This window comes from Nicotiana attenuata, chromosome 7 (assembly GCF_001879085.1).
Source record: "Nicotiana attenuata strain UT chromosome 7, NIATTr2, whole genome shotgun sequence".
Lineage (NCBI taxonomy): Eukaryota > Viridiplantae > Streptophyta > Magnoliopsida > Solanales > Solanaceae > Nicotiana > Nicotiana attenuata.
The window spans coordinates 11,994,005-12,005,568 of NC_031995.1; the positions used below are offsets into that span (position 1 = coordinate 11,994,005).

At 42.1% G+C, this 11,564-nt stretch overlaps 1 protein-coding gene across 1 annotated transcript; it reads right to left on the reverse strand.

Annotated features, from left to right (window-relative positions):
* LOC109229839 lies at nt 1,821-5,018 on the reverse strand. The gene is made up of 4 exons (XM_019395391.1): nt 4,501-5,018; nt 2,831-2,987; nt 2,053-2,148; nt 1,821-1,970 (listed from the first exon to the last, which is right to left on the reverse strand). The coding sequence occupies exons 1-4, from the start codon at nt 5,016-5,018 to the stop codon at nt 1,821-1,823; spliced, it is 921 nt and encodes a 306-aa protein (XP_019250936.1).

An 11,564-nucleotide genomic window follows, 5' to 3' on the forward strand; every position in this document is an offset into this window, starting at 1 on the left:
AAGAATAGCAATCAAACTCTCTAATAACCGCCTTTCCTCTACAATCCAACTCCGAAACAATTATATCTAGGCATAATTAGTTCAATAATATCAATAAGGGCTCAAAAACATAATCCCATAGCCTAGAAATGAAATTCCTATCATTCTTCGAAAAACACCAAAATTCGACACCGGTCCCACATGGTCCAAACACGAGGCTCGGACCCAAACCCAATCACCCATAACCCCACGAGTTCAAATATATAATTTATTTCAAGATTCGACCCCAAATTGAGGTTGAATCACCCAAAATCCCCAAAGCCCTAAATCTACCCAAAACCCCCATTTTCTACCTTGAATTCATGATTTAGGGCTAGGAAATTAGTGATTAGTGGAAGGAATTAAGAGGGAAAGAAGTTAAGAACACTTACCTAAGAGGCTATGGAGAAAGAAGCTCTTCAAAATCGCCTATGGAGTGTTAGGGAGAGGAGCTCGTGTGAAGAAATGGCTAAATCCCGAGCTACTGATTCTGTTTTGGACTTAAAAATTCGCTGGGCAAAATTGCCCTTCGCGTTCGCGGGAAAGGGGCCGCGTTCACGAAGGGTAAACTGGACACTCCATCGCGAACGCGTGAAATAGAATGCGAACGCGTAGAAGAAAATGTTGGGGGATCCAGGGACTGTTATACGCGAACGCGTGAGGGGCCATGCGAACGTGTTGAGGAAGCTGGTAAAGCTACGCGTTCGCGATAGTGAGGATGCGAACGCGAAGGAGGGGGAATTAGAATTACGCGATCGCGTGAAGTAGGACGCGAACGCGTAAGAGGGGAAGACCAAAGCACTGCGAACGCGAGCCTGAGGCCGCGTTCGCGAAGAACAAAATGCCTGTGTAAAAATGCAGCAGAATCTGATCCTTTCCTAAGTGTAAAAATACCCCGAACCACCTCCAATTCACTCTCGAGCCCTCGGGGCTCCTAACCAATCACACACACTAACTCAATAACATCCTACGAACTTACTCGAGCGATCAAATCGCCAAAATAACATCAAAAATCATTGAATCAAGCCTCAAGATCATCATTTTCATTTCAAACTTCCTAACTTCAAATTTTAGATATTTAGGTCCGAAACACGTCAAATGACATCCGATTTCGACCAAACTTTACAGAAAGCGCTTAACATATATTTAAGACTTGTACCGGGCGTCGGAACCAAAATACGAGCCCGATACCATAGTCTTTTAATCAATTTTCATTTTCATTTTCCTTAATAATTTCAGAAAAACAATTTCACAGAAAAATTCATTTCTCGGGCTCTCGACCTCGAAATTCCACTCCGGGCATATGCCCGAGTCTCATATTTTTCTACGGACCCTCCGGGACCGCCAAATCACGGGTCCGGATTCGTTTACTAATAATGTTGACCAAGGTCAAATTTAATCATTTTAAAGCCATATTATGAAATTTTTCACAGAATTTAACATATAAGCTTTCCGGCTACGCGCCCGGACTGCGCACGTAAATCGAGGCAAGCAGAAATAAGGTTTCAAGGCCTCGACAGCACGGAAAAAGAGAGAAATCCGGTGATGACCCTTTGGGTCGTCACAATACTTAAAAAGTGCAGTGTTCCCAATGCACGTATAACAAAAATATAAAGCAGAAGGGTGGATAGAAGGAACTCCATCGCTAAGCGGACCCATTTGGGTCATAGTCGGAGCCCTCTCTGTCTGACTTCTCATCTACCAATCTACGAGCCTGCCCCGATCTACGAAACCTCGAACCACCGGTTGTGCTCCTCCACAACGCTCACAATGGCTAAAGGCCCATCAACCTCCTCACCAGCCTAGCCGCTATCAGGAGATGGAGGAATAATGTTCCGATCCTCAAACGAGTGGAGCGGGCTACCCGGTGACAATCCCAAAAGCTTCTTGGTCGACCCCAATAATGGACAATCCTGGTTCAGCTTCTGCTTCTCCGTCTCTGTCACCCCCACCTTTTGCAAAAGCAGGCTCATCATACAATACATGTGACGCTGCAGGTTGTCATCCCATTCTTTCCTGGCAGCAGTGCTCAACTTTGGACCATTCTCCGGAGGTATCGCCGAGATATCTAGCAACTCGGTCGGGTGCAGTCACAATATCATCAGCTCCCTCATAAGCCGGCACCTCCCGCTGCAACAACAGATGTGTCAACAGGTTCCCGTAGAAGAACCTCCTAGAGTCATTCTAAAATCTGGTGCGAGTCATCTCATCGAGCATTAACTGACCAATATTGACAAGATTCCCCGTCATCAAAAAATAGATCAAACAAACCCTCGCTCTCGTCAATATGAATAATGCTCACCCAGCACAATACAAGTAAGAACAAAGTTACGCCAGACCGTAGCTGTTCTGCTGAAGTCAGTCCGGCACATGTCCCTGTGGGTGTCATTTCGTTGTGAACAAATCCACTTCGCCATCGAGTTCACCCCACATAATGTCTAACGAATGGCCGAGTAATCTGGACTGCGCACGAACTTTTGAAAAATTCGCGGATCATGGTTTGGAGCCCCCAAAAACTCACAAAGCGCTTGTGCTTGCAAGTTGATCCACACACCTCGCACATCGGCTTCATTTTTCTAACAATGCCAATTAGCATATAATTCTTTCACCATGCTCAAATTAGCTGGCCCGAGGCATTCTAACAAATGGTGTAGCTTCAACTCCTTTATCCAGTCCAAAACGGTGGGAAAATGATGTTCTAAAGCTGTGGTGTTGATGCACATCTCTGAGATATACCGCTCTTATAGTACAAAGGAATGGTACCATCTTTTTGCATCCTCTCTATCTACCTAGAGGGCTGGATGAGGCATACAATGCTGCCTTTCTGAAGGCTCAGCCACGTGGTTTCTTTAACAGATTTGCGTGAAGTAACCTCACTTTGTTTGCGCTTCTTTATGGATAGGACATCCGTAGAAGGCTTTGCCGTTGCCTTTGCCTTTTGCGAACTTTCACGAGCAATTAGTACCACACTTGTGAACAACGAATGGTGCGTTAGTTAAAACTTCAAAGATCCTCTATAGACAAAAGGTAGGGTTGGGGAGACCCAACACTTAAGATTCAAGCAATGCTTCGGGTACTCAATACTTCCCCTTAGCAACCAACAACATCCGCATGTAGCATATGACGGCAGCACATACAATACAATGCATCTCACTACACTTGGACCTTTAAAGTAGATTGATCATAGCATTCTTTGCCCCGAGTTGCTACACTTGCAATTATTATACACTACAATTCAATGAAACACCGAAAAGGGAAAGAAACAATACAATACACGACTAGTGCATACAGATAGGCCCAGGCATATGCCCTTCGTGCACGACATCACTCCCTAATACCCCACACTCATACCTTAGCGCCAACAAACAATGCTCAGCTACTCAGACTTCACCGGCAATCAACAATTTTCTTTCAAGAATTTCATCAAATACTTGGTGGGCAACACTTTCATTCAAGTCTTTCAAAACATTGGACAAGGACCATACTCTCCCAAATTAAACGAGTGGTGAGACTTTTAGTTTTCCACGCCGTAGTCAATTAACAACGCCAAAAAAACATACTCAGTTAGAATTCAATACACACTTGCCAACACTTTACTCTATGGGAAGTTGAGGGGGGGGGGGGGTAGGGAAGAAGACTGAAAGATGATAAAACAAACAGTAACACAAAATCAAGAAGTAATTAAAACAAAAAAGAGAAGAGAAGACAAGAATATAAAAAATGAAAAGTAAGAGAAGAAGAAATACTCACCTAGTGCTTGAGAGAAAGAAGAAGCAGCAAGCGTGGGTGGGTGGGGGGGAGGGATCCGGAGAGAGATAGAGAGAGAGAGAACTGGGTAGGGATTAGGGGTTTAGGGTGTGATGGGTCGGGTTGATTATTGTTCTATGTAGGGATGTTTTATTAATATTAGATGGGGAGACGGGTTTGGGTCGGGTTGAGGGTAAACGGGTAGGGGACTTACCTAGTGTTTTCGTCCGCGCCTGGCGCTTAAAAGGGCAGTTGTGTGAGTTTGTTGTTGCCCTTGGTGTTTTCGTCCGCGCCTGGCGCCCAACTGGGCGTTGAACTGCTATTTTCCTTTTTTTTTTATACTAAATGACAACTAGACGAAAACAAGAAAATTGGGTTGCCTCCCAATAAGCATTTGATTTAACGTCGCGGCATGACGCAGTCAATCGAACTCAAGGTTCACTCAACACTTGAGGCTCCTTCAAATGAATCACCGATACAACTTTTTCCTCATCCATGCCAAAGTAATTTTTCAACCTTTGCCATTGACTCTAAACATGTTCGTTCCATCTTCAGATTAAATTTCTATAGCTCCACTTGAGAACACTTGCACAACTCTAAATGGTCCCGACCATCTAGATTTCAGCTTACCCGAAAATAATTTCAATTTTGAGTTGTACAAAAACACGACATCTACGGGTTTAAAATTCTCTCTTGAATATGTTTATCGTGCATCATCTCATCCTTTCTTTGTACAGCCCGCTGCTCTCAAAAGCATGGTAATGGAACTCATCAAGTTCATGCAGCTCTGTGAGTCTACTCGTACCAGCGGCCTCCATGTCAAGATTTAATTGCCTTAATGCCCAAAAAGCTCTATGCTCTAAATCCACCGGTAAGTGACACGCTTTTCCAAATACCAATTTGTACGGTGACATACAAATCGGAGTTTTGAATGTAATGCGGTAGGCCCATAATGCAGCATCCAATGTTTTCGCCCAATCAGTTCGAGTAGCATTTATAGTTTTGGTCAAGACACTCTTGATTTCTCTGTTTGACACCTCCACTTGCCAACTTGTTTGTGGGTGATACGGAGTGTAAACCTTATTGCGAATGCCATATTTCTCCAACAACTTTGCAAAGGCTCGGTTGCAGAAGTGGGTGCCTCCATCACTGATGACCTCTCTTGGAGTGCCAAATCGGATGAAGATATTTTTCTTAGAAAACAAATAACTCCCTTTGCATCGTTTGTTGGGAGTGTCACGGCTTCTACCCATTTCGAAACATAGTGCACAGCTACCAGTATGTACTTGTTGCCATATGAGCTGACAAATGGTCCCATGAAATCAATTCCTCATATATCAAATACTTCCACCTCTTGAATTGGGTTCATGGGCATCTCATGTCGATGAGAAATTTTCCCCGTCCGTTGGCACTCATCACAGCTTTTACCCAAAAGCGTGCATCTTAAAACAACGTTGGCCAATAAAAGCCCGACTCCAGCATCAATACAAATCGTAAACAAATATGGTTCATCCCAGAAATACATATGACAATCACGAAAGAACTTTTTCTTTTGCACAGAGGACAAGTCATAGTGAACAATACCGCTCGCCAGGTAGTTTGCAATATTTACATACCATAGCGCTACCTCAAGACTCGTGGCTAAAAGTTGTTCATCTGGGAAAGTCTCCACGATCTCTTCCACCTCAACCCTCTTTTCAACTCCTTCAAGTTTGGACAAGTGATCGACAACTTGGTTTTCCGTTCCCTTTCGGTCACGGATTTCCAAGTCGAACTCTTGCAGCAATAGCACCTATCGAATCAGGCACGACTTTGACACCTTCTTCTAAATTAGGTACCTGATATAAGCATGGTCAGTATAAACAATTACCTTCGAGCCTATCGGGTATTGATGTTGGGCATATTTTCATATGTATTGACACCAATTTACCTGTATTTTTACCGCTCTTTTATTATATTTAATATTGAATATGCCCAACTTAGCTTGATTATGGAGTTTTATACTTATTTGGGTGTTAATAAATAATGTAGGTACATTGACGAGAGATTACAGAGCAAAAATAATTAAATTGGGGAAAACTATTTGTTGGAGCATTCAAACGAATCCATACTAATTGGAAGGGGAGCTGTCTTTGTTAATGGATTAATTAGAATTCAATGAGATGAAATTCATGAAGTGAAAATAAAGAAAGAGAGACAAAGACATTACCCGGAAAGGAAACGTTAGGCAAAAGCCACTTTGGAGGAAAGTAAATTGGCAACAAAAGAGCTAAATTTGAAAAACGCTACTGTTTTATACGCCAGGTCCAGCGCTAGGCGCTGGCCTGGACGCTCGAAACGGAAACTTTTCCTACTTTGTTCGGGACAAGTTTATTTCAGTCCTACACGGTCCAAACTTGTATAAAAGAGGTTCTAAACCTAGTTTGAGATGGGAGAACGTTTTTTAGAGGAACTTTTGGTGGAGAGAGAGCACAGAGCAGCCGTGGAGGCCGGGTTTCATCTTTTCTTCCACAAAACATGTAATTTTTAAGTTTCTTTGTATGATTTGTTGTTCGGCTACCATGTCTATGTGGAGCTAAACTTCATGTTTTAGGGTTATGGTTCTTTCATGATTATTGTTATTCGAATATTGATTTTACTTTCTTGATTTATCATATTGGTTTATTTATTCAATCTTGCGCTTAATTATTTGATTTCTTGATCACCAATTGAATACTATCTACGAATCTAGAATTGAACTCGAAAGTGGGAATTCTAGATTGCATATAGGATTGAGTAGAGCAAGTTCTTGAACCTGGGCATCGGGGAACGGATTCGCGGTTAGGATAGACATATACCTAATTGCCTTGCTTGGTTGATGTACAGGAATTATAAATGTGTTCTTGCTAGTTCTAACTCCATAGACATATAGGCGTTAGGTTAGCTTGAATAGGAAAGTAAGAACTCGACAGATTCTCATGAGCAATAATAACCATGTCAACTAATAAGCTAGATGCATTAGTTAGTCAATTCAATTAATGAATACAATAGGAATGTTAGATAGCCCATAAGCCTGGATCGTTTTCATTACATCGATAACATAAAAATCTTCTCTTCCTTTGTTCAGAGTTCATTAGTTATTTTCTGTTTAGTTTAATTACTTTAGCATCACTTGTTTTGGGTTTAATCCTTGTTTAGATAATTAGGATAGTCTAATTTAGTTAATAGTTAATCACAAGTCCTCGTGGGTTCGACATCCGACTTTTAGTCACTTTATTACTTGACGATCGCGTATACTTGCGTGTGCATTTGGCCGCCACAGGTATGACTTGAATTTGTCAAATGTGAACACCATTGATAGCATCTCCTTCTCAGTCACTGTGTAGTTTATTTGGGCACCATTCAGGGTTCTACTTGCATAGTAGATTGGGTGCATCACCTTCTCCTTTCGCTGCCCCGGCACTGCTCCCACAGCATAATTGCTTGCATTGCACATCAGCTCAAATGGTTGCTCCTAGTCTGGTGTAAGTATAATAGGTGCAGACACCAGCCTCTTCTTCAATTACTCAAAAGCTACTCTGCAGTCATCAGAAAACACAAAGGGTGATCTTTTTAAAGCAATTTACACAAAAGGTTAGCAATCTTGGAAAAATCTTTTATAAACCGCCTGTAGAAACCGGCTTGGCCAAGTAAACTTCTTATTGCCTTGACGGAAGTGGGTGGTGGAAACTTCTTTATTACATCAACCTTAGCACGATCCACCTCAATGCCCTTACTTGACACTAGGTGTCCCAAGACTATACCTTCATGTACCATGAAATGGCACTTTCCCAGTTTAGTACCAGATTAATCTCCATACATCTCTTCAGCACTCTTTTCAGATTCCTAAGGCAGTCATCGAACGAGTTTCCCACCATTGAGAAATCATCCATGAAAACTTCCATTATGTCCTCTACCATATCTGTGAATATGGCCATCATGCACCTTTGGAATTGAAGAGTGCATTGCATAGGCCAAACGACATTCTCCGGAGAGCGTAGATGCCATATGGACAGGTGAATGACGTTTTCTCTCTATCCTCCGGGGAAATAGAGATCTGATTATACCCTGAGTATCCATCCAAGAATCAAAATTGGGACCTCCCTGCGAATCTATCTAACATATGATCAATGAACGGCAGGGGAAAATGGTCTTTTTGGGTGGCCTTGTTCAATCTTCTGTAGTCCATACAAATTCGCCATCTCGTGACTGTTCTTGTTGAGATCAACTCGTTGTTCTCGTTTTGCACCATAGTCATTCCACCTTTCTTTGGAACACACTAAACTGGGCTAATCCAGTTGCTATAGTAGATGGGAAAAATGATTCCCGCATCGATCTAACCACTTTATCACTTCCTTCTTCACGACTTCTTTCATGTTGGGGTTCAGCCTTCTTTGATGTTCTTTGGAAGGTCGATGCCCATCTTCCAGTAGAATCTTATGCATATAGAAGGCCGGGCTGATACCCTCAATATCTGCAATGGTCCAATCAATTGCAGTTTTGCACTCTATTAATACTTGTAAAAGTTGTTCTACCTACACATCTAACAATCCAGATGAGATAATAACAGGAATTCGAGTTAGGTCCCAAGAAAGCATACATGAGGTGGGATGGTCGCGATTTCAGTTCCTACTGTGGTGGCTCTTCGATTGATGGCTTAGCTGGAGGGGTCTTTTTTTTTAAGTGTAAAGACTCGAATTCGAGCTCTTTTTTCCAGTACCCTTGGCCTTCAAGAGCCAACACCCACTCCGCCAAGTCCTCACCATTTACCTCTTCTAAATTCATGAGGCAGCCTTGCATTAAGTTCCGCATCAGCTTCCTCCATGATCATATCCACAACTTCTATCAAAGAGCAATTTGCAAACTCACTAGATAGTCGCATAGACTTTTGCACATTAAATGTTATTTCTTCGTTATTTAGCCTCATTTTCAGTTCTCCAGTTTCAAAATCAATCAGAGCTCTTCCTATGGACAAGAACGGTCTTCCCAAAATTATGGGAATCTCCTCATCAACCTGGCAATCCAGAATGACAAAATCTACCGGAAATACAAACTTTCCAACTTGCACAAGTGCATCGTCAAGTATACCTGATGGCTTTTTCACCGTTCGTCAGCTAGCTGTAGTAACATGGATGTGGCCCTTGCACTTCCAATGCCTAACTTTTTATATATAGCCAATGGCATCTGATTTATGCTCTCCCCCAAGTTACACAATGCTTTGGCGAATGCATAGCTACTTGTGGTGCATGGAATTGTGAAGCTTCCAGGGTCGGATAGCTTATTCGCTATAGGTCTTGTCACAAAACACTACAAGTCTGATTCAATATCACAGTTGCCAAGTCTTGAAAGTCGAACTTGCGAGACATCAAGTCCTTTATCATTTTTGCATAACCGGGCAACTCTCTCAAAGCATAAATTAGAGGAATGTTTACCTGAATTTGCTTCAACATTTCCATGAATTTTTTGTACTGCTCATCTTTCTGATATTTAGCCAACCTCTGCGGGAAGGGTGCTAGAGGTCGCTTCCTTCCTGTGACTTGAGTTAGATCCTGCCCAGGCACTATTTCTGACGCCTTCTCTTGCACTTTCTCAGTCTCCTTTGAAACCTCTTTTTCTTTGCTTGTTTCCTCTTGTGCATATTGTACCGTTACCTCTATTAACCCTGTTGAATCGTCCTCCTCAATTGGTACTGGCACAAGTATCTCAGTTGGTCGGCTTTCGCGAGCAATTTCTTGCTCTAGATCAAGATCTCTACCATTTCTTAAACTCACCGCCATAAGCTGCTTCGGGCCTTGCTCTTTCGGATTGACATTTGTGTCCGCAGGTAACGTCCCTTGGGAACGATTATTCAGAGCCATAAATATCTGCCCTAAATGAATCTCAATGCTTTTTATCGCTGATTCATGTGCTTTAACCTTCTCTTGCATTTTCCCAACGGACCCAATCAGTTGTTGCAGCATTCCTTTAATTTCAAAAATGTCATCATCTTGTCTCACTATCTGTTGTTGTTGAGGTTGTTGATAAGCTAGCTGCTGATTTTGCTAATTGTATCCATGTTGCCTTTGGTAAGGCACGACTTGACCTCGTGGTCGCATAGCTCCCAAATTTTTGTTGTTATTGTACTACTTTTGTGCTGGTCTATACTGTTGATTCTGCTGCCCCTAATTCTGACCACCTTGCCTCTGGCCTCCATTGCCCACATAGTTCATATTATCTTGATAGCTTTGATTGTCACTTTCATATTCATCGCTCTACGAGCACACATATGGTTGGTTAATGCGTGGTGTACATAAGCCCCCATTAGTCGTGTCAACTATGTGTACCTGCTTCTGGCCTGATTCATCAATCTTCTTGGTGATGATACTCATTTGCGTCATCAGCGTGGCCATATTCTCGGCTATGGAGTTGTTTGGTTCCAAAGTTACGAGTGAACTACAGGGGTGATTGTAGTGTCTCTTGTTATCCATCTTGAGTTTTGAGCCATTTTATCTAGCAGGACCTTATACTCTATAAATGATTTGCTAAAAAATGCTCCACCTGTTGAAGCATCAACGTTGGCCTTCAAGCTATCTGCCAATCCCATGTAAAACCTTTGTCCCAACATCTGATCGGGAATGCCGTGGTGTGGACACTTAACCAGCATCCCTTTGAACCTCTTTCACGTTTCGTGTAGTGTTTCAGCGCGTTTCTGCCTGAAGCTCAATATCTCATCAACTTGCTTGGCAGTCTTATTGGGTGGGTAGAACTTGTTCAAAAACTGCTTGACTAATTCCTCCCAAGTGGTAATGGAGTTTATAAGGAGAGAATTGAGCCAAGTCTGAGCTTCTCCAGCCACTGAGAATGGAAATAATAAGAGTCTAATTGCTTCCGGTGTCACATTCGGTTGCCTTTGAGTGACAGAAATTGACAAAAAGTTTTTCAGATGTTGTTGTGGATCTTCAATGTAAGACCTGGAGAACAGTCCCTTATTCTGCAGCAGATGTAACATGTTTTTTGTGATTTGAAATGAATCCGCATGTATCTGAGGGACTGCAATTGCGGTTGCCAGATTTTCAGCGGTGGGTTGTGCCCAATCATACAAGGTTGTTACTGGCACAAGAGGTTCCACACCGTGATTGTTCGGGTCATTCCTATTATTTCGGTTGTTTTGGTTGTCTATGACGTCCCCCGTGTCTAGTTCGATCTCTTCTTTCAGGTTTTGCTGTCGTTTGTCCTTCTTGTTTGCATGGTTTAATGCCTTGAAAGCTTTCTCAGGATCCGGTAATGCTTCAAGCAATTCAACAGTTCTTGAGGAGTTTCTAGGCATGCACCTGTAACACACAATACTACAAACGTTAGAATTTCAATATAATGAATTTAAAATGGAGAAAATTGACTAAACTAAGAATCCTAGCAATTCTTCTAGCTGTAATTAATAACACCGTTAAGTCACCGGCAAAGGCGCCAAAATTTGATCACGCCCAAGTCCCAACTATTCCTTCTAAGGGGTCTAGCGGTCGTTGCAAATATAATCCGGTTTAGAAGTCCGGAGTCGAACCCCACAGGGAATTAACCTATTAATCACAGCCACTAGTTTCGCAAGAATTTAAGTAATCAACGTTCAAAAATACTAAATATCAATTTGACTGTTTACTAACTTAGAGAAGAGTACTTAAAATGCAGTAGCTTATAACTAACAGAGCAAATATTGTAGACAAGATTTGGAAAAGTCTAGGGTTATGATTTCCCCTATTGTCGGAATCTCCCCTGCTACGTTTTCTATAAATTCACCTAAGTATTCT